Source organism: Budorcas taxicolor, chromosome 5 (assembly GCF_023091745.1).
Source record: "Budorcas taxicolor isolate Tak-1 chromosome 5, Takin1.1, whole genome shotgun sequence".
NCBI lineage: Eukaryota > Metazoa > Chordata > Mammalia > Artiodactyla > Bovidae > Budorcas > Budorcas taxicolor.
In genome coordinates this window covers 84,543,546-84,568,099 of record NC_068914.1, presented here as the reverse complement: position 1 = coordinate 84,568,099, position 24,554 = coordinate 84,543,546, and the positions used below count along the sequence as shown (strand labels likewise).

The 24,554-nt window shown below is 35.1% G+C and overlaps 1 protein-coding gene across 1 annotated transcript in view; it reads left to right on the top strand.

Moving 5' to 3' along the window:
- Positions 1-24,554, top strand: part of CNTN1 (contactin 1) — a 174,812-nt gene that overhangs the window by 69,724 nt on the left and 80,534 nt on the right. Inside the window, exon 14 of the mRNA XM_052640564.1 lies at positions 1,886-2,006. Coding sequence (XP_052496524.1) covers positions 1,886-2,006 — 121 coding nt within the window. The remainder of the gene's footprint in view (positions 1-1,885; positions 2,007-24,554) is intronic.

The window sequence follows — 24,554 nt, the reverse complement described above, 5'->3', positions numbered from 1 at the left end:
TTTAAGAACAGAAATATATATTGGATGATAATTGCTCTACTTTGTGGGATACAACCAATTCCTTGAACTTCAACTCTCCTGTAAACCTACTGTACTAGGGGAAACATTGTGTTAATAGGTTTCAAGGCAAAATAGAGAAAGGGCTAGCCCGAGGCTCCTTAGTATGGAAAAAAAAAAAAAAAAAGGACAAGAGAACAGAGGGAAAGAAACCCCCTACCTTAGGAATGTACAGAAATCTTGAAATCTGGATTTTTACCCAATTTAGACCTCAAGGGGCAGGAAGATCTACAACTAACATGAAATTGTGTTATCTCTAGCTGTGTTTTTACTGAAACTGGCTAAGAGCAAGGAATAAGGTGTGTGGCCACTGACCAGATATTTATATGGAGATAGCAGTATTCTGTTACAGTCAATTGAATCAATTTGTTCAGATTAACTAAATTCTTAATTAATCTTATTAATCAAGCAAGGATTGCAACCCAAATACTTTCTAAGACCAGCAGGAAACTTAATATGTAAAGGGCCCACTGGCAGTACCAATGGTGAAGCAGAGCATTCATTTTACATACAGTCATTAAATAATCAAAATTTAAAATTAGCAAGTATGTCATATAAAAGAAACAATGCCTTCATGAAAAACTGACTTAACCATTAGTTTTTCATCCTTTTATCTATCTGGATATCTATGATCGCAATAGTAAATCAACATTTTGGATTCGTGGGAAAACCAAATATCTGTTTAAAAATTGAATTTTCCGTATTTGTCTTTTAAGAGGATATTTGGAGATAATGAGCATGGACTATGTTATGCTCCTCCTAACAACAAAAAAAAAGTAACTATAGTTAAATTACTTGGATGCTCTGTCTCACTTTTATCTTTAATAAAATGTACAAATTAGGACTCATCTCATACAACTGTCCACAGAAGAGAATGGAATGAGAAAAGCTATACAGAGGAGACTTTTGATAAATATTAGCTATTTTTAGAAATTGCATTGAAATGGTACTTTGTCATTCACAAGCAAAATTCCTTTAAGCCTTTTTCAAAAAATATATGTTAAACACTATTCTAAGCACTGGACACAGAGCAGTGAACGAGACAAAAATCCTTCCCCACATGGAGCTTATATTATGGCCCAAATGGAATATGTTAGTAGAATTGTCCATTTTAACATTTTCTACACACTTTCATTATCATTGTAAAATGGACTGACACATCTTGAAATTAATAATTCTTTGTAGCCAAAGAGCATGTATGTATCCGCATTGATATTCAACATCAAGTTTCATCCTGTGGGTTTTCTCAAAAGGACCTCTGATTATAAGAATAATAGGATGCTAAAGACATTTCTGAAGGAGATCAGCCATGGGATTTCTTTGGAAGGAATGATGCTAAAGCTGAAACTCCAGTACTTTGGCCACCTCATGCGAAGAGTTGACTCATTGGAAAAGACTCTGATGCTGAGAGGAATTGGGGGCAGGAGGAGAAGGGGACGACAGAGGATGAGATGGCTGGATGGCATCACTGACTTGATGGACGTGAGTCTGAGTGAACTCTGGGAGTTGGTGATGGACAGGGAGGCCTGGCGTGCTGCGATTCATGGGGTCGCAAAGAGTCAGAAACGACTGAGTGACTGAACTGAACTGAACTGAAAGACATTAGAGCTAAAATGGACCTTAAGTAATTCACTCTATTTTCCACTTCAGATGCTGAAGACCAGAGGTTTAAGTAACATAAGAACACACTGTCAGCACATCCAAAAGAGATACGTTTTAATGAAAATGGTTTCATTTTTTTTAGGGGAAAATGTACCTCTCATATACTAAATACCACTTAATTGGTGAAAAAGTTACTGATTTGAATGACTGCTATTTTTGCCTACAGCTGGATTCCAATGGGGAGCTGCTCATCCGAAATGCCCAGTTGAAACACGCTGGGAGGTACACGTGCACTGCTCAGACAATTGTAGACAATTCTTCAGCCTCTGCTGATCTTGTTGTGCGAGGTAAGAGTTTCGACATTTTAGAACCATAAAACCAAAGCTATTTGACTTGCATAAATATGTATAATTTTCTGGTAACTCTGGTACGGAATTCTTATATATTTAGAGTCTCGATCTTTGAGAACAGCTCTTCACCCATGCCTAAGACTGATTTATGCCAGACAAGTAGTAAACAAAACTGATTTTGTTTGTTTTACTAACTACATATCTTCTAGAAACTTATACCACATACCTCCTACTAAATGTTTGTGCTTTTAAACCTAGTACTTACCAGAAGTTCTCAGTTTCTGCTAATACTTTTCGTGTTTGAACAGCATGTTTCCTTTTTTAATCTTTTATGGAAAACAATATACTAATGATGTTTATTATAACCTCAATTGTTTTTTAAATTAATTTATTTTGATTGGAAGCTAATTACTTTACAATATTGTAGTGGTTTTTGCCAAACACTGACATGAATCAGCCATGGGTGTACATGTGTCCCCCATCCTGAACCCTCTTCCAACCTCCCTCCCCATCCCATTCCTCAGGGTCATCCCAGTGCACCATCCCTGAGCACCCTGTCTCATGCATTGAACCTGGGCTGTTTCACATATGATAATAAACATGTTTCAATATCATTCTGTCAAATCATCCCACCCTTGCCTTCTCCCACAGAGTCCAAAAGACTGTTCTTTACATCCGTGTCTCTTCTGCTGTCTCGCATATAGGGTCATCGTTACCATCTTTCTAAATTCCATATATATGCATTAGTATACTGTATTGGTGTTTTTCTTCTGACTTACTTCACTCTGTATAATATATAACCTCAATTGTTAACACATTTGCCGCTATCATCTTAGAATAAAAAATGATTTTACAGGTATCATGTTTCTATTTGTTGGTGATTTTCAAACCTCTGCTTTTGTTCTTATGAGAATGTGCTTGGATATATGCTTATTGAAAATCCCACCACTTTGCTACTGATCTCTGCTGTATAGCTGTGAGGCCAGCTCAAAACATGCCTCACTTTATTTAAAATCATTCATCTGCTCTTCACTCACTGTCTAAAGAATGAAGACCTTTCCTTTTAGCTAAGCACCTGAGAAGTTCCATACTGTGTGGTGACCTCGGCCTGTTTAGCTTTAATCTCTCACCATTCCTGCTGACCAACTAGTCCACAGAAATATCCTAAGATTTTTACCTCTGTTCCTTGGTTCACAACATTCCTTCCAAATCCTGTTTTCATTGCTTGTTGCCCAAGTCTTATCCATCCTTCAATGTGAGGTGAAAGTTGCTCAGTCAAACAGTTGGTCTGACTCTTTGCGACCCCATGGACTATACAGTCCATGAAATTCTCCAGGCCAGAATACTGGCGTGGGTAGCCTTTCCCTTCTCCAGGGAATCTTCCCAACCCAGGGATTGAACCCAGGTCTCCCACATTGCAGGCAGATTCTTTACCAGCTGAGCCACAAGGGAAGCCCTCCATCCTTCAAAGATTGGCTCAAAAGTACAAAACTCATAAGTCATTTTTTGATGTCCCAAATATTAGCCGTCTTTTCTAAACTCTATAACAATAACTATTTTCTCTAATGAGTTTTATAGCAATTTGTACATATGAGTTATCTCCTCTACTAAGTTGTGAAATTCACATATGCATTTTTATTATTGATAATATTTAGTGAGCTGCAGAATTATATTTCACAGCTTCATAGTTCTCTTTTTCCCTCTGTCTCAATAGCATGTTAAAATTTTTATTTTTTCACACCTTTCGTTACTAAAATATTTATTGACCATTTTTATTGTACTTTTCATCCATTTTTGCATAATCAGATAAATTATTAGTAAATGAGATCATACACATGGTTTGTAATATTACCCATACTAAATCCAGATCAAAAATATAATTTCACTCAATCTCATACATTTCTTGCATTTTCCTCTAGAGCAAAGGCAGTATGGAGTCCCCCATCTCACTCAGAAAATATTAAAAACACTTATTTCAGTTAAATATATTCTTCAGTAGAGTATTAGAAGTCTAGCTGAAATTTCTTCATCCAAATAACCCTAGGTATTTATTACACACAACCCTTATTGAAAATTAATTAAACTCCAAGGCTACAAAATGTTAAATAAACTTCCTATAGGTTCAATATTTCCGTTAAGAGTATTTTGTTTTCTTGGACATCTGTCTGAGAGTTATCTGGGAGAGGAATTACTCACTGTTTTCAGTTGTCAGACCACTTGCTGCTAAGCCGCTTCCAAGGATAGCCTATGTTTGCATTTAATTGAGTTTGTTTGCATGTTAAATGATTACTACTAGCATTGCAATAGGTGTGCTAAGTCACTTCCCTTGCGTCCAACTCTTTGTGACCCTATGGACTGCAGCCTGCCACTGCACTGCAGTCTGCACTCTGCCCATGGGATTCTCCAGGCAAGTATACTGGAGTGGGTTGCCAGGCTCTCCTCCGGGGATTCTTCCTGACCCAGGGATCGAACTTGTGTCTCTGATGTCTCTTGAAATTGGCAGGCAAGTTCTTTACCACTAGCACCACCTGGGAAGCCCTATCACAATCGGGCTTATATTATAATGTATGTACATCAGTGTCTTCATATAACTTAGATGTTGTTGTTTAGTCACTAAGTCGTGCCATACTCTTTGCAGCCTCGTGGATGGTAGCCCACCAGACCCCTCTGTCCATGGGATTTCCCAGACAAAGATACTAGAGTGGGTTGCCATTTCCTTCTCCAGGGCATCTTTCTAACCCAGAGATCAAACCCCTGCCTCCTGAATTGACAAGCGTATTCTTTATAGATGAGCCATCAACATTGCAGCAAACTCCTGGTATGCAGAGAGAAGAATAAGTTTTGCAGATATAGTAGAAGAATATTAATAATCTTGACCACTCATACTAAGTAATTAATAATCATCATAGTGTGTATTTTCTATGAAAGTAAAAACCAGTATAAAAATGTATAGCAGTTATTATGTGAAAATATAAGTTTTTACTTCTAAAGCCTTTTAGCTCTAAGAAAAATAACTTAAAACAATGGAAACTGAGTTCCTGCACTATAACAGAATGTTAAAAATTCTATAGCCTGGTGGGTTACAGTCCATGGGTTGCAAAGAGTCAGACACGACTGAGTGACCAAGCACAGCACAGCACAGATAGAAAGTATTTCTTCAGTTCAGTTCAGTTGCTCAGTCGTGTCCGACTCTTTGCGACCCCATGAATAGCAGCACATCAGGCCTCCCTGTCCATCACCAACTCCCGGAGTTCACTCAAACTCACATCCATCGAGTCAGTGATGCCATCCAGCCATCTCATCCTCTGTCCTCCCCTTCTCCTCCTGCCCCCAATCCCTCCCACCATCAGAGCCTTTTCCAATGAGTCAACTCTTCGCATGAGGTGGCCAAAGTACTGGAGTTTCAGCTTTAGCATCATTCCTTCCAAAGAACACCCAGGACTGAGCTTTAAAATGGACTGGTTGGATTTCCTTGCAGTCCAAGGACTTTCAAGAGTCTTCTCCACACCACAGTTCAAAAGCATCAACTCTTCGGCACTCAGCTTTCTTCACAGTCTTAGCACTGATAAAAGTCTAAGCTGTAAGCATTCTCCAAATTTTATTATTAATCATATAAGATTTTTGCATCAATAAAAATTTGAAATTCAAATAGTCAGATGCATTTCTGCATAGCTTGTGTTGAAAATATATGTAAAGTAAACCTTCAGATATGATTTATATATTTATATCATGGAATATAGAATTAAAGTTTTCCTTATTTCTTAAAATAATGATGAGTAATGACATAGTATGACTTTAGTAATATTGTTTACCCACCTCATTATGTTTTTTTATTTAGTCTAGGAAATCATAACCTGGAATCCATGGATAGGCTTCAAGTGGCCTATGGATCTCCTGAACTTAAATGGAAAATTCAATGAGTATCTAGATTGTCCTGAGAAGAGAATTTATCACTTTCATTAAATTTCCATAGCCAGCAAAGACCCAAAAAGCCACTTTTAGCTAAAAGATCAAGGAATTTAATCTATTATTCTTTTTACCCCATCTAGACAAAGATTCTCAAAAAAAGAAAACATAAGGGATTATTTTTCACATCATGCTAATAAAAAACTAATGAATTTTATGTAGTGAGGTCTTATAGCACATTTAGATTATAAATTGCTTTCAATCAGTTTTCTCTCAACTTTTCTAGAATATATCTGTCTATAAATATATTAACCATGCTATATATTAGACAATATATAAGAGCTTGCTAAATCCGAGGTAAATTAATGCTCAACAGCTTAGATGATAAAGAATCTGCCAGCAATGCAGGAGACCCTGGTTTGATCTCTTGGTCAGGAAGATCCCTTAGAGAAGGGACTGACTACCCACTCCAGCATTTTGCCAGAGGAATTCCATGGACAGAAGAGCCTGGTGGGCTACAGTCCATGGGGTCTCTGAGTTGGACACAACCAAGTGACTAATGTACACACACAGTACTAATTCACACTCAGATATCAGTGATCTGAAGTTTCTAAAATTATGAAAATGTCAGTGCTGTGAGAGGGCCAATGAACAAATTAGCGGGGAAAGTAATTTCCTCTTATGATCATTGAGGAAAAAAATTTGACAATATATCCATCTTAGTACATAAACTATTATGCTTTATCAGAAGGGTTAAACAAAAGTAGTAATATTCAGGGATAATTTGGACAATGTGGATCTTTTAGCCTATGTTCTCTTGCAGTAAATGAATACATAGTGAAAATTTTGTATCCCCCTTATATTCTGTGTGTGTGTGTGTGTGTGTGTGTGTGTGTGTGTGTGTGTATTTGCAAGCTTGGATGGTTGTACAGGTAAAGCCTGATGAAAGTAATTTGAATAAGAGTGAAAAATATATTTTAAGCTTGTGCCTTCCAGCATCATTTTTAAATTGAGTTTAGAATGGAGGCAGTGAATTAGTTAAATATGAATGTTTCTAAATATAAAACTGAAATTAAATTTAGAAAAACACATAGCTGAAGGAAAATGTAACATTAGATCTGCTTTTTTAGGACTTTTTTACCCAGAGATAACTCACTTCCCCACTTATCCATTCAGTGTTTGGTAGAACTGAGAAATAAAGAAGACAATAGTAATTGTTGTCAACTGAAAACAATTTATAGAAAATGGACCAATAATCAAATATAAGCCATTGTCATTTTGTAGCAGTCATAAGTGTTTACATGTAAAAACCTGTAGAACTTCAATTGCTTTACCCACTAGTTAAGTCCACAGATGCTCAAGGAAAAGAACCCATAAAAGTGATACACCTTGCCTATTTCTCCAGTTATGCAAACAATTTCAAGTTATGAGTTAGTACTGGCCATGTAATTTTCACCTTTGATGTCCCAAACTGCCTTTTCTACTAGTTCTATCCTTTCAGTTTGGAAATATTTCTCTTAGTATTCACAGCCAAGGCAAATATAAAGGAATACCATCTCTGAAATAGTGAGCATTCAACACAGCCCTTTAGGATTCCAACAAATTTAGATCAATCAAATATTGAACTATGTAAAAAATGACAAGCCTTAAAAATGAATCAGGGAGGATTGAAAACAAAGCGATAAAGTCTAGAGTCTATCAGGTACTCTAATCATTAGAATAAGAATTAAAATCATCATGCCTAAATCTTTAGACAAATAAGAGAGGAAATGATAAATATGAGTTGGAAATAAGATACTATGAAATGAAGCAGTTTGGGGGAAAAAAGAACTACAAACAATAAGCAATCATTGGAAATTTAAAATAAATCATTGGATGGGTTAAATAACAATTACAGACAAATTAAGAAAAGATTAGGGACAGCATTCATAGCCGTTTTCTTCATGATAATCCAACACTGGAAACAAATGCTCTCAAACACAAGAGTTGTTAAACAAACTGTGGTATACTAGTACTGTGGAATACTATTCAGCAATAAGAATCATAATCTATTAATGTGTGCCATTTGGATATATCTCAAGTGAATGCTGCATGGAAAACAGCCAATTTGCATACTCTATGATTCCATTTATTTAGCACTGTTGAAATGAAAATTATAGAGATGGAGACTAGATTTTCAGTTGTTATGACTTAAAGAAATTAGAAGAAGGGGAGTAGTTGTAGCCATAAAAATGTAGTGCAGGGAATCCTTATAATGAGATTGTTCTGTATCTTAACTGTGGTCATGGTCACTGAAGTCTACACATGTGATAAAGCTACAAGTTTCTTTGAAATAAACAAGCACACGGACACACAAACTAGTGAAATCTGTGCTATAAGTTTGATGGATAGTATCAATGTCAATTTTCTGGTTGTGCTAACATATTTAGTTAGGCAAACTGCTGTGGTGAGTAAATGAATGAAGGATATTCAGGACCTTCCTTCATTAATATTCACAATTGCATGTGAATCTATTATTCAAAAATTTTTAACAAAAAAAAATAAATAAACATAAAACACACTGAAAATATAAAGAAAATATGTACATGTTTTCTCTTTTTTCAAAAATAGCATAATATTACTAGGAAGCATAGATCACAGCATACCCAGAAGTCATGTTTGAACAAGTGGCAGCTACTAAACTGCCTTCTGAGGAAGTTGATCCAAGCCTGGGAAGGACCGAGTGGGGCTGTAGCTTTGGGACCAGAGTTGAATTACCAAAGGCAATAGAGGAGAATGTGTTGCCTGCTTCTTTACCCAGAACCCTCCTTCACTCTTTTCCCCTATGCATTACTGTATTCTTTTCAAATAAGTATTGGATATATTTTTAAAGAATGTCATTATGGAGGGCATCAAATTATACCATTCCAGAGTAGCCAAATGTTTAAACCTGGCCTGAGTTGGCAAGTCTCTTTTATTAATAAAACCACACAATGCTTGTGATAGAGTGGTCTTTAAATGGTTTTCAGAAATTATTGTTCTAGAGATTTCATGGAAAATGGTTTGAAAGTCATATTGTTTTGTTTGTAGAATGGATAAAGAACATTAGAAATGTGTCTCAGAAAGATAATAAGATCCTCTTTTCCTCCAGTTTATCCTGTGCAAACCAAATAGAAGTCTCAACAAATAATTGAAAAAACACTTATGAATATTTGGCTAGAAGTCAAGGAAGGGAGCTCTGATGTAAGGACAGGAATGTTATGGGAATGGAAGAAGGTGGTTCAGGTGGTGAGAAAAGAGTTAACTCCAGCTGGTTTTCCCTCATCCTCATACAATTTTAGCACAACTGAACTTTAAGCACTAAATCACACCAAGGAAGATAATCAGCTTCAGAAACTCTAAAGTTAATCAAGAACCACCCAACCTATGTATCAACAATAAGTAAAAAAATAGATACAAAATAAGATGAAATATTCCCCAGCTAGAGCTAATATAAAATGATATGATAAAAATATAACTAATATAAACAATGAAGATAACTTTTATAAGAGATTGTAATACCATTCTTGGTATTATGACATTTATAGTAATTTGTAGATAATTTTAGTGACTTATTTTTCTATTAGAGCACACACTGACCTCAATTTAAAATAATATTGTAATAGTGAAAGGGGCAATTTCAGAATAAAACTTTAAAACACAGGCATGTATGATATAGCCAAGGGGATTTAGAACTCAAATTGTTTAATAGCTAAAAGACCTTTATAGTCTAAAATTATTTTTAGTTAAACAAACAAAAAACAGCTATTTTTAGGCTTCTTATATAAGAAACCAAATCAAGGTGATTGATACAAATTTCCATTTTGTTATTGCTTTTGTAATAAAGGTGGTACTTAATAGGTCCCATGAAAGTATAATTCAGGTTGCTTCATCAAGTAAGTTTTGGTGCATATCAACAGCCCTGTTGTTTTCAGCAAAATGTTTCTAGAGGACTTAATGCTTTTCAGTTAAAAGAAAAAAAATGTCATTTATAAGGAAAGGTTTCTCAGGATTCATCTCACAGCACTTTTGGGAACATTTATGTAGCTTGCCAAATTTAAATTCTCTTTTATGAGTGAACTTTTGGACAATATTCAAAAATGGACCATAATATTAGGCCACAAAAGCAAGAAATTAGGCTTTGACATCTGTGTTTTACTACTTTCTGTGGCATTTCTGCTGTATTATAAATTTCCTTGGTACTGCTACCAACTGTTAGCACCCTCCTGACACCTGGCTGAACATAATGTTTGTCACTAAAATTAAAAAAATAGAAAATGTAGTCATGATTATTCTTTTTGTATCTGCCCCCCATTTTTATATCTTAAATACCATATTAAACAACATTTCTTACAAGGCTGAGATTAAAAAACAAACGGAAGATAAAAAGACTTTGATTCTCTGAAACTTTTAGTCTGATTCTCAATACTAACCTATGCTATGTGAAATTCAGAAATGTTTTGGAAAAAGAATAACTGAAGTTAAAGTGGATAAACTATTGAATCCCCAAGTCAAGTCTGTATTGTTATATTAGAAACTTACATGCATAGTTTTACATAGATTTTTATTTAGACAAGAATATTATGTGTATGCATATTTCTACTTTATTTCTAATGCCAAAATACAGTTGCAGAATGGAAATGGATGTAAGTAAGATGTCATCTTTATTTGATGTAATCCCCTGAAGTTTTTATTACTTGGCCTAATGACACGGTTACCAGATTCTTTCTTAAGGAGGTCATTTTGGTTGATGACTAGCTAACTTTTAAATTCTGTGTTGGTTAAGTTAAGCTAATATGGTCAAATAAATAACCTGATGGAAGCTGGCAATATAATTTTTAGTCTGAATAATACTGCTATATTTTAAACAATCATAATAGTTGGCTAAGTCTTTTCTACAGAAAATGCCCTTGGGTATTTATTATTTCCAGATGTTCTGTTAGCAGAGTTCACATCCAAAGCACACTCTCTTTGCTATCCAGACAAACTTAATTTTGAACCATTTACTCGGAGATGTTGTTCCAGATTCATTAGTACTCTTTCTTAAAAAAATATGAAATAAACATTTTCTTTGTCTGAGATAAAAGGGCTCTAATGGCCTTGTTATTAGAAAATCATGCACTAAAATTACATTTTTTTTCCCTTCTAACTTCTTCAGAGTAGCTACATGAAATACCTGCATTTATCTTAATGCTGGAATATACAGTTTCAAATCTAGAATTAGTCCTAGAGGTCATCTAGACAGTTCCCATCCCTTTTTACTACCAAATTTAGATTTCGAGAGAGACTTGCCTTGAATTACCCATGTATTTTGTGACAATTATCTTGGAACTTCAATTCAATTTTCTGATAATAGATGTCTTTCAGATAGTAGGAATAAATAAACTCTATAGTTAATTTCTAAAACTTTTGTACCTAAGGCTTTAAAATTTTAATACTTTAATACTTTAAAATGTTCAATAGTTAATATGGTATAATAGCCAAAAGACGACCAAGTCTGTTGTAGAATTGCTGCTATGAAAGCTACTGATTGCAGTTCTGCTCTGCTCACTTTCCCATTATTGTCCAGCACATGCAATAAATAGTGGTTGGGGTTTTAAACATCAAGGGAAAAATAAAGCCAGAGACATTTATTTTAAAAGGTTGAAATACCTCCTCTTGGGTTATTTAATGTTGTATTTGTATGGTTAACTCAGGAACCTTGGCTATTTGTGAACGCAGAAGGACAATGAGACTGCCGTCGTGTTAACAGTTAGTGGAACTCTTGGTGTTTAATCAGGATTTAGACTTCTGCAGTATCTGGCATAAATATTCGCACTGTGTTTAAGAATTCCAATATTCAAATTATCAAATAACCAAATGTGGATTTATGTTCAAAATTATTATTTAAGTAAGGCATGCCTTAATTAATTCAAAAGGACTTTTACATTAATTAATTTAATAATTATAAAATTAGGAAGGACAGATTAAAAAGTTTCATGTGATATACACACAAACTTAGACAGACATAAAATTATGCATGCACCTTACCACCCTTCACCCGCTAACGCACTCATTGTTAGTGAAGACATCCAGAAAAGAGATTCACTTATATAGGCAGAAAGATGTGTCCAGATCGTCATCGCCAAATTAAAGAGAATAGTTGAGGTAGTATTTCAAGTATTTGGGTCATAAAAACACACATTTATTTCAGATTCTTGGATAATTGCCTTTGCTTTCCACTTACTTTGGCCAAGAAAATTTGCCACAGAGACAGAGTAAAGATTCCATCTCATCAGTCCTTGTAGGCTGAGACAGGAAAATGGCCCTCCCTGCCCACACTGGTTGCAACAACGACTGACCGGGCGCCATTCAGAGGCATCCTGACCCCACTTGGCTCTATACCATAGTAATACATCTATGAATAGTGAAGATTGCCCAGAAATTAAGCTTTCTCATTTTCATTGAGAATCAACTAATTCACAAGCTACTAAGTGCCAATTCTCCATAACTGTTAAATGCTAAAGCTGAAATGCATATTTGTTTATAATAAATGCAGAATTTAGAAGTAGCTTGATTGTTTCAAAGCTAGAACTTACTAATAGTTCTATTTATAAAAGCTCTAGTAAAATTAGCAGCTTTCCTAATTACTGCTAAAGTTACAAAGTACAGTAATAATTTGAAATTGTATTTTTCAATGTCAATTCAATGTATATTGACATAAATTCAAGGAAATGTTCAATTATATCAATGAAGTATGTAGTTCTTTCAGACTGAGCTATGATATTTTAAACTTTAAGACGGATCTTGGAAGTGATTTAGTTTAACCCTTCATTTTACAACTTCAAAAATCGAAACATAATAATATCAGGGTTATAAACTGGTAGATGACACTATGGAGAATGCACTGATATAAATTTAATTACTTTTTTTCTTCATTGAAGTACAGTGAGAGAAGTTTCATTGCAGGATTTCTTCTTTTCTTCAATTAATTGTTCTCTTTGTCTAATAAGCTAACTGGTCATGTTTTGGCAAACTGGAATTTATTCTTTGCTTCAGTGGGTTTATATCCATGGCTCCCTTAAAAAAACAATCCACAAACTTGCTTCCCCTCACTCTGATTCCAGAAGAGAAAGCAGGAAAGCTTTATAGAACTTAATAGCCTGGCATGTTGTTAAACACTTCATTTCACTAGTCCATAATGATCTTAATACATTAATGTATATTTACCAGACAATAATCCAAATTAAACTGACAAATATGTCAAATTACAAAAGGGGTACAGATAATCAGTGATATACACAAGCCTTTATGAGCATGCTGCTGCTGCTGCTAAGTCACTTCAGTTGTGTCCAACTCTGTGCGACCCCATAGACGACAGCCCACCAGGCTCCCCCGTCCCTGGGAGTCTCCAGGCAAGAATACTGGAGTGGGTTACCATTTCCTTCTCCAATGCATGAAAGTGAAAAGTGAAAGTGCAGTCACTCAGTCCTGTCTGACTCTTAGAGACCCCATGGACGGCAGCCTACCAGGCTCCTCCATCAACGGGATTTTCCAGGCAAGAATATTGGAGTGGGTTGCCATTGCCTTCTCCCTTATGAGCATGAATAAGTGGCAATTGGCTCATATTAAAAAAATTAATTTTAATTTACATTGGCAAAATATATATTTATAGCTCCAATCTTTATGCTGTGAAAGATATATATTTTAATATAAAATTAAAAGATCTGTTATTACATAATTTAATGTATCAGTCAGCTCACTTCAGTCACTCAGTCGTGTCCGACTCTTTGTGACCCCATGAATTGCAGCATGCCAGGCCTCCCTGTCCATTACCAACTCCCGGAGTTCACTCAAACTAACGTCCATTGAGGCGGGGATACCATCCAGCCATCTCATCCTCTGTCATCCCTTTTTCCTCCTGCCCCCAATCCCTTCCGGCATCAGACTCTTTTCCAATGAGTCAACTCTTCGCATGAGGTGGCCAAAGTACTGGAGTTTCAGCTTTAGCATCAGTCCTTCCAAAGAACACCCAGGACTGATCTCCTTTAGAATGGACTGGTTGGATCTCCTTGCAGTCCAAGGGACTCTCAAGAGTCTTCTCCAACACCACAGTTCAAAAGCATCAATTCTTCGGCACTCAGCTTTCTTTACAGTCCAACTCTCACATCCATACATGACCACTGGAAAAACCATAGCCTTGACTAGATGGACCTCTGTTGGCAAAGTAATGGCTCTGCTTTTGAATATGCTATCTAGGTTGGTCATAACATTCCTTCCAAGGAGTAAGCATCTTTTAATTTCATCGCTGCAGTCAACATCTGCAGTGATTTTGGAGCCCCCAAAAATAAAGTCTGTTTCCACTGTTTCCACATCTATTTCCCATGAAGTGATGGGGCCAGATGCCATGATCTTAGTTTTCTGAATGTTGAGCTTTAACTCAACTTTTTCACTTTTCTCTTTCACTTTCATCAGGAGGCTCTTTAGTTCCTCTTCACTTTCTGCCATAAGGGTGGTGTCATCTGCATATCTGAGGTTATTGATATTTCTCCCGGCAATCCTGATTCCAGCTTGTTCTTCTTCCAGCCCTGCGTTTCTCATCATATACTCTGCATAAAAGTTAAACAAGCAGGTTGACAATATACAGCCTTGACGTACTCCTTTTGCTATTTGGAACCAGTCTGTTGTTCCATGTCCTTTTCTAACTGTTGCTTCCTGACCTGTGTATAGGTTTCTCAAGAGGCAAGTCAGGTGGTCTGGTATTCACATCTCTTTCAGAATTTTCCACAGTTTATTGTGATCCACTCAGTCAAAGGCTTTGGCATAGTCAATAAAGCAGAAGTAGATGTTTTTCCGGGACTCTCTTGCTTTTTCGATGATCCAGCAGATGTCGGCAATTTGATCTCTGGTTCCTCTGCTTTTTCTAAAACCAGCTTGAACATCTGGAAGTTCACATTTCACATGTTGCTGAATCCTGGCTTGGAGAATTTTGAGCATTACTTTACTAGCATGTGAGATGAGTGCAATTATGAGGTAGTTTGAGCATTCTTTGGCATTGCCTTTCTTTGAGATTGGAATGAAAACTGACCTCTTCCACTCCTGTGGCCACTGCTGAGTTTTCCAAATTTGCTGGCATATTGAGTGCAGCACTTTGACAGCATCATATTTCAGGATTTGAAATAGCTCAACTGTATTTCCATCACCTCCATTAGCTTTGTTCGTAGTGATGCTTTCTAAGGCCCACTTGACTTCACATTCCAGGATGTCTGGCTCTAGGTGAGTGATTATCTGGGTCGTGAAGATCTTTTTTGTACAGTTCTTCTGTGTGTTCTTGCCACCTCTTCTTAATATCTTCTGCTTCTATTAGGTCCATACCATTTCTGTCCTTTATCGAGCCCATCTTTGCATGAAATGTACCCTTGGTATCTCTAATTGTTTAATATATGACAAATCATATGCTATATATAATAATAAAATACATATTGCAGTATACATTTATTATATTATTCCAGGATATATAGTATTTACTAGAGACTTACTTTTACCAGGCACTATTTTAAGAGATGGATGGATACTGTTGTTATCTCCATTTTACCCATGAGGAAATTGAGTCCCAGAGAGGCTAAGTTACTTGCCTAAGGTTATTCAGCTACTAAGCAGAAAGATAAGATTTGAATATAGGCAATCCCGCTTCACATATAATGCCCAGTTCATTGCTGCAAAGCAATGTAATTAAGCACTAATTCAAATATATTCAGAGATAAAGTAATCAATGTGAAAAGTTAAAATGTAGGCCTTTTTTTACAAGAAATGTTAATTTTATAGAAAAGTTACTGATGCAAATTTTGCAATTTTATTTTTGCCCATAATGTATTTATGATAGGTCTGATGACAAAAGAAAGCTATATTTTTTCCTCTATTAACATTATAAATTATAATTACAATAGCAAAAAGAGTAAATAAATCAAAATAGATAGTTTTAAACTTGATTTTTACAATGTGTTTTTTGGCCTTAAAAATAGTTCATTCAAAATGTTTAAATGTTTTAGATTAAAATGTATGTGTCTACAGAACTTTCATATAAATTTTTCAGGTCATCCTAACAAAACTGCTGCATGTTAAAAGTGCAAGGACTTATCTTTCTCACTTTTCTTTAATATTTATCTTCCCCAGATATAAAATCAGATCAGATAATTTTTATTGTGCATCCTTTTTTACTGTTGATATATGGTTTGTTTTATCAAATTAGTTAAATTGTCCACCCAAACACCCTGAGGCATTGATAATTAGAAGTTAATTTACAGAGTAAACTTTTAAGTTACTTGAAATTAGAATTTCTTAATATCTTCTGTTCTTGGTTAATTTTATTTTAAAAAGAATAGAAAATACCTGAGCTTCATTATTGAAAAAATAATCAACAGAATACTCAATGATATATAATTCTTTTTAAGCAAAACAATTTTTTTAGTATGATTTTTGTGAAATCTGCCATTTTGAGTCTCAGAAATGTGCAATTATTTCCTCATGGTACCTTTTGCAGACTGGCTTCCTGCCACCCCCATCTTCTTCCCACCAGACAACCTCACTAACCTGGGCGTTTGATCAGGTCACAGAATTTTTTACACCTAAGTAAAAGAAAATGAAGGAAATCAGAGAAAACCTTTACCCTCTAAACCTGTGGTCAGTTTAAGAAGCTGCCGAGAGAGGATTTTTGTCCCTTTGAATTCCTATCACATAGCTCATCTGACTACCATCATCACTGGGGTTAAGTGAGATAGACTCAAAGAGTCTATCAAAGAGAGTCTTCAAAGAGAAGAGCAGAGATGTTGAAAGGGCAATCCAGCCTACTATGAATCTCCATTGGTATTCTAAAAAGCCAGCTATTTCATGGTTTACACCTTCCCTATTTCCTCCTTAAAGGTGACTACATGGTTCAGTCCTTGTGTGCTAGACCTCCCATACATGTATTTAAATCTGGCTTAGGATATCTCATTAGATTAGTACGATGGGAAGCTCTCTCTGCCAAACACTTTTCCATTATAATGTTTAACTGACCGATACACTCATTAGTGAATGCAGATTCTGGAATAAATCCAAAAGATTTTTTTATTTTCCAAAAAAGTAAAATGTCATTTTGATTTCTAATTGTCCAGTGCTAGTAATAGTCATTCTGTGGACATGGGGTGAGGTGAGGAACTTGGTTGGGGTCCACGTGCATTTCTCAGGACAATGCTGAAACACCAACCCCTTTATCTGAAAGTACCTTAGGATGAAGGTAAGAAAGAGCTAGCAAAATTAAAAGGATGTACTTGAATCTGCTTCATTTTTACAAAAAAATATGTACAAAATTATGAATTTTCAATATTCTTAGCAGCAAATAATGTGTGACCCACTAGAATGTAGGTGTGTACAGAGTAGTCTGGACTCTGTCACAGTGAGGAATATACTCCTGAGCATCAGCTTGCTACATTCTTCAAGGCCTCAACAGCCAGTGTTTGAGCCCCCTGCACATCTCTGTGAATTTCTTCAGGGGCAAGGGACTGTTCCTGAATAGAACATACCAGGTGCTTCTGATTGTGGTTTAAACAACTTGGAGGACCACTATTTGATATATTCCTTCAAAGGCTGGAAGCTACTGTTAACTAATTTAAGAAATAGCAGTCTAATGTGCAACTGTTTAGGGAGGCTTCCTGTGTGACTATTCACAACTCCCTCTCTCTCTGCAAAAATACCAAGACTTCATTTGAAAGGGAGAAAAAATAATATCTCAAAAATTATCAACTTCAGCTCTCATAAAAAGACTTGGAAATCTCTAACATTTGAAAGACACATAGAAGTGACAAATGCATTAAGTAACCTTTGTTACCATTTATCATAGGACTAAATTTGCAACAACTAGTCAGCAATTTTCCTAGCAAGTTTTTCTATACACTATTACTCCTATTTAAATAACTATAACTAGGAGGATACTAGTGGTTACAAAATAGCGTAATTATAACAAACTATCCCTAGTTATAGTAAGGAAACATAGGAGGATGACCATCTTGTTAATGTCATGATTTTCTATAATGGTATAGTTATACTAGTATATGCATATAGTCATTAAAAGATCCATGTGATGCAAAGGGAATGGTCTGGCTTTTGGTATTAGGTGAGCATAGATTTTAAAGCACTTCACCTGCTGAATAACCTGTGGTCTTGTAGGTCTCAGAGTCCATGTTTATGTAATAGAATAATAACAACTCCAGTTCACATGTTGCCCTTGATGACTTTTTATAAACATTTCTTTTACTTCGCTCCCCTTTTGCCGAAATGTCCATATAGAAATAAATAATAAATATATTTCTCAAGACACAGGTTCCTATAACTTCCAGCCCCCATCTCTGATTAATTCTTTAAGTCACAGCTTAAATTTACCCTCAAGCTTTTTTTCTTAATTAGAAGTCTTGAAGGCACAAACATATTTTCAGAAGGTAGACTTGTTCTTTGTGGAGTGAAACTACAAAGGCTTTAGGAGTTTTTTGTTTTGTTTCACTTGTTTATAGAGGGGAAGAGGGGATTCGGTTACAACTCTTATTCTTTAGAAAGTCAGTCATTATTTCTGAGGTTGAATGGGCCAGAGCTTGTCTCTTCAGGCTTCTTTTTGGACTCTCATCCACAATGTCTAGAAGTTGCTCTCTGTTCATATTTCAACTTACCAATTAAGGATATATGACAAATTTTCAAAGTACATGGCTTCCTGCTCCTAAATGGGCATCAACACTTGCCCTTCAGCCTTGATCTTTCCTCTTGCAGGTAAAAACAGAAAAGATGGAGAGAAAAACATGGTGGATCCTTTTCTCCCCGTCTGTGCGAGCCTGCCTCCAACCTGGTGATCGCTGACACTCACTATTTGTGTGAAAACTTTTTTTTAACACATTATACTAGATTTTACTAATTAATTCAATATTGTAGCTTCTGACGTTCCCCCTACCAAATCCAATTCCTAGAGGATTTTTTCCTTTTGAACACCTAAACATACTTTGAACAGAAAGATACTTGAAAATAATTTTATAGCTTTACTAATATCTGAAAACTGTCTGCTGAACTAACCCAGTACATCATATGATGGCCAAGTAAAATTTTTGTGTTTTCATGTCCTTTCTTTGAAATTGCATATCTCAGAAACTAGCTCATTATCTGAAAAAAATATGAAAAATTGGTGAATTATAATACAAGAGTATTGCCACTGAATGGACTGTTTGATTTCCCAAGCAGGTAATGAACAATCCTGTTGTCAGATTCACTAATGAGTCATCTTAATTAGGATGTAAGCCAAGGGGCATTATTCCAGTGGCCTTCTGTACCCTGGTTCCATATATATAATTTGGCAAAAAAAAGATGTAAAGCAGCAAGAAACAACTGAAGCCTGCTCGTGGCCCTGTAGGGTTTTTGGAACAATTCCTGGCATTGGGAAGTGAAATTGGACAGCATGTGGGGAAAACTGTCATCTCAGTAGCTAGATTTAAGTGAAGATAACAAAGTGATTAACAGCATGTATACATATTTAATTGTTAACTCCTAGCATCAGCCTTCTTGGATCTTTGAAAGGAAGGTCAAGACTTTTTGGAAGGACATGGGTAGAAATGAGAGAGTAATTTTGGAACTGCTTAAATTTCATTATTTGAAAATATTTTCCTTTCCCCTCTTTGGTCAAATAAACGTGCTTAAAATTCTTATTTCTTCAGAAGAAATACTTTTGCTCTTCTTAAACAGGCTTACTCTTAGGCATGGGATATTATATGAACATCTCCTTTAGTAACTGTAGCATTCCTATCTGTGGTTGGAAGGACTCTTAGGGAAGTTTTGAGAGAAATATACATGAATCCCAAATATTTATGTAATTAAAAAATAATTGATCAGTCATCTTAAAGGAATACATATCTCTGGCTCAAAATGTTATGTATTTCCATCATTTTTTACTTCTCATTTACTAGTCTCAATTATTGTCACAGAAAGAAGCATCCTAGAATGTACACTGGAGATCTAGGGCAATTGTCATTTTAATAAGATTTCCAAAAATAATTTGAGATTGTCATATATCCATAAATATTGCCATGGAGATGTACATGAATCAGCATTGTAGGCACCTTAAGTGATCTCTAATTGAAAGTATACCAGCAATATATACCATCATGTATGAATATAGTTTGGGAAAGGATCGATAAAAATTAGAAAGGAAACCACATGGTAAGTACGAAAAGTGCCAGGAAAAAAAGAATGCTTTCCTTCTCCAGTTTCTTTAGATAAACTGTATCAATATCAACTAGAATTGCACAGATTCATTTACCTCCCTTTAACCTCATTCTCATTTCTAATGGCAATCTAAGTTCATTTTTATCATGCAGAAGGTTAAAATACCATTGTTAGGGATTAAAGCTACCATATTCCCATTTAATATTCAGCTTCATCTTAATACAGCCTTATGCTTCAACAACACCACACATCAATTTGTGTTATATTACCTTATGACGAAGCAGTTGCCTTAACTAATTTTCAGAGCAAGAACAGGCTTGTAGTAAAAAAGGGACTTCAGTTGATGTATTCTTGTAAGGAGAAGCCACCTGCCTTAATATAACTGATGTTCTTTCAGCATTGTTATTTTCAGATTATTTTATTTTAAAAGGGACAATAATTTACACTGAACTTTTCATTAAGCTTTTCATTGACATTTAGCATTCAAACTGTTCGTTAAGATTTACTATTTTAGTAAAAATAAACCGTGAACCACGGGATAGGATATTATATGTGATGGTTTATTCTTAATTGCTTACTGAGCAATTACAGGTGGAAATAGGATGACATTGGGATATGTTTCCTGTTTAGTGTCAAGGCTTATATTAAATGTGTGCTATGTGGAGTGGAATCACAGAAGGACCAACAGTATGTTGGATCCAATTCCAACCACAGTTGTTTAGAAAGCCAGTCAGTGTTTAAGCAGAAGAAAGTGCATTAAGGTTTTAGGCTAAGTATTGTCACTGACTCATGATGCTTGACTACTATGCATCCTGTTTAATCTTGGAGGATCCCAGTTTCAAATCTTCTATGCCACTTGACTTCAGTGAAAATGAGTCTCAATTATTGATGGAATGAAAAATGGGACACATGTGTCTTTTTCAATTTACAATTGCTAGAACATGGAAGCAACCTAGATGTCCATTGACAGATGAATGGATAAAGAAGTTGTGGTACACATACACAATGGAATATTACTCAGCCATAAAAAGGAATAACTTTGAGTCAGTTCTAATGAGCTGGATGAACCTAGAACCTATTATACAGAGTGAAGTAAGTCAGAAAGGGAAAGATAAATACTGTATTCTAACATATATATACAAAATCTAGAAAAATGGCAATGAAGAATTTATTTACAGGGCAACAGTAGAAAAACAGATATAGAAAATGGACTTATGGACGTGGGGAGAGGGGAGGAGAGGGTGAATGTATGGAGAGAGTAACATGGAAACTTACATTACCATATGTAACATAGACAGCCAACAGGAATGTGCTGTATGGCTCAGGGAACTCAAACAGGGGCTCTGTATCAATCTAGAGGGATGGGATGGGGAGGGGTATGGAAGGGAGGTTCAAAAGGGAGGGAGTACATGTATAGCTATGGCTGATTCATGTTGAGGTTTGACGGAAAACACCAAAAGTCTGTAAAGCAATTATCCCTCAGTTAAAAAATAAATAAAAAAAAATTATTGATGGAGAAAATACAGTCAACTTATAATGTGTGAATAATCATTTTGAAAAAAAAAATTTCCTCTATTTTTCCTCAAATGCCTAAAAACTATTTCACAGAGTGTTACTACCTTCCTAAAGAAGAAATGATGGAATTGAGGAATAATTGTATTTCTGTTCATTTTTTCCTTCTAATTATTTTATATATGAAAGAGACTGAGTGGAAATCACATCTGTATTTTGTTCATACATAGGGTTTTTTTTCTAAAAAATTGGTAAATTTCCGGAAAGATGAACAAATACTTTTATAATAATAAAAACAAAACCTTAGGATGTAATACAATAGGAATTTATGTGATGTATTTATGTGATGTATTTATCTTCATTTATCTGAGTTAACAGATCACAAAAAAGATACAAAAAGCTATAGTCAATGTAACACAGTTTTTTTATCATTTTACCGAAATGCACACTAATGCCCAAGTAATTCATATTCTCCACAACACAAAAGGTCTCTAAAGGAAAGCTGCCAAGGCCATTTTTTAATTTGAATCTGGTAATATTGTTTTTAAATGATTGTTTTCACTGTAGCAAACGAAAAGCCTCATGGTGAATCAGTTGTGTTCAAATCTAAGCTTTAGCATTTGCTAGCTGGATAACTGTGGTTATTTTATTTAATCTATTCATGTCTGGATTTCCTCATCTATTAAGGAGTGAAAATAATGTGCTTACATTTTAGGGTTATTTGTAAGAATTATAAAAGACTCAGATATAATAAGGATTTACTAAAATATATTATTTTGTTTGCCAGTAGTCAGTGATTTAATGATAAATACATTGAGAACCTAGACAAATTTTGGAAAAGTGAGTATGGGTATGGCCAGTGAGATTTCACTGAACCACAGAAGGTGCTTCATAACCACTCTGGCTATGTCCAGAAGGATGTTCAGTTTCTAAATGCTTGCCTTTGTGCTGAGGAACTAGTGGCTGCATTATTTTATTTTCTATCACAGCACTTTTCTCTCCATTTTGAACAGAAAAATGGAGCAAGTAACATGAGCTACACTGCTTAGAAAACCTTTCTCCTGGGAGACAGTGCAAGGCTGGCCATGTTTCTCTCCACAGCACCACTCTAGCTTTGCTGCATCCTGGTTCCTTTGTACACAGTAGAGGGCCTTCACATGACCAGTTTTCTTTATCTCCAAAATATTTACCAGCAACACCTTAATTTTGAGTGGAAAGAACTGAGGTTTACCAGAACAATCTGATAAACAGATCCTTGTTAATTATTATACAAGTATTAATCCTGTCCAATAGCTCAGATGTACAGAAAGCTCTTACAGGTGTAACAATGATAGTATTAAAGCTAAAATTTACTAAGGGCTTTTTGTAGACCAGGCCTAGCCCTACATTCCTTAAGGATTTTTATTTTGATCCTAACAACAATCTGGTCAATTTTTATTACTCCTATTTTATATATGAGAAAATGAAAGCTTAGCCGATTTGATAAACTTGCCCAAGATAAATCAAGGCACTGAATTTAAAGTCAAGCCTTTTTTAACTCTAAAATCTCTGTTCTTTGTAGTATATTTCCTCTCAGGTATTTCCTAGGGGATATTTGTATTTAATTCCTACATGGGAAAAAGTCTACTTGGTAAATTAAGACTAAGTTATATTACCACATTATGGTTTTGGGGTTATCAACCAACTCCTTTCCATTTATTTTCTCAATTTCACCTTCTTAATGCAATACAGTTTCAGAGCAAATGAAAGAATGGAGATTGTATTGTGTATAACTGTTATGTTTACAGAGCTCTGAAGGTCAATGTGATAAATGTATTTATGTCTTCACCAAATTTTTATTAAGAAGGGTCAGTATAGGCCAGGCATATATCAGAGAAAGAAATGCATAAATATAATTACAGCCTTTTGCTTCATATTTTTCCTCAGTGAATGGGATGAATTATTATGCATATAATGTCCCAATTAATACATTATTAATATGCAGCTTTAACCTGACCTTTCCAAAAGTCATTCATTTGCCATCCGAAAATTTCAGAGAGTAACAGTGGGGAAATGATTTACACCTTAATGATAAAAGACTAACCTATGGAAATTTTGCCTTAAATTCCCTTTAACATTTTCCTATGCTCAGAAAAGGTGTATGAATGCCTGCACTATAAGACTTTCTCTTTTTTAAAAAAAAAAATATAGTTTAAAATTTTTCATTTCTAAATTTTAATTTTAATACTCTGAAATATTCCACTCAGTAATTGACTTGGGCTGATGCTTTATGTGAAGTAAAGAACATTGTGGTTCTGATCAAGAATGTGTATTGTTTTTCAATGTGGTCTTTACATATGGAAAATGCAACATGTTCTTTCTGAATATCAAATGTGGTTTATATTATTTATGTGGCTATTTTCATTAATTTTGGATGGCATATTATTGTTGCTTTTAATTAACATCAGTAAGTATAAAAATACTATTACACATTATATATTTGTAAGAATCTATTTGCCCTTATTAATTTATGTTTTTTGTTTCTAAATAAAATTTACTGTCGTAAATAGGCTGTGTCTTGTGTTATTTTACTGTTAGTAGTAATGCAATTATGTTGTTCTATACACATTTTTCTCTTTGGGACCAATTACAAAGAAATTGGTGCAGGTTTGGAGTGTTATCTATACCTCTGTAAAGACCAAAGCCCATGTGGAGAACAAGGCCCTGTAGATAAAGCAGCTGATCTGACATTTAAATGGGAGGGCACTTAAATAATGTGCCCATTTTCTCTAGCTGCTCTCAAGATTTCTCTTTGTATTTGCTTTCACATAAAAGATAAAAACATGTGTTTTATTTAATACTTAAAAAATTTGCCACTTTACTAACATTGTTGATTATTTCGTTCACTGTGCCTAA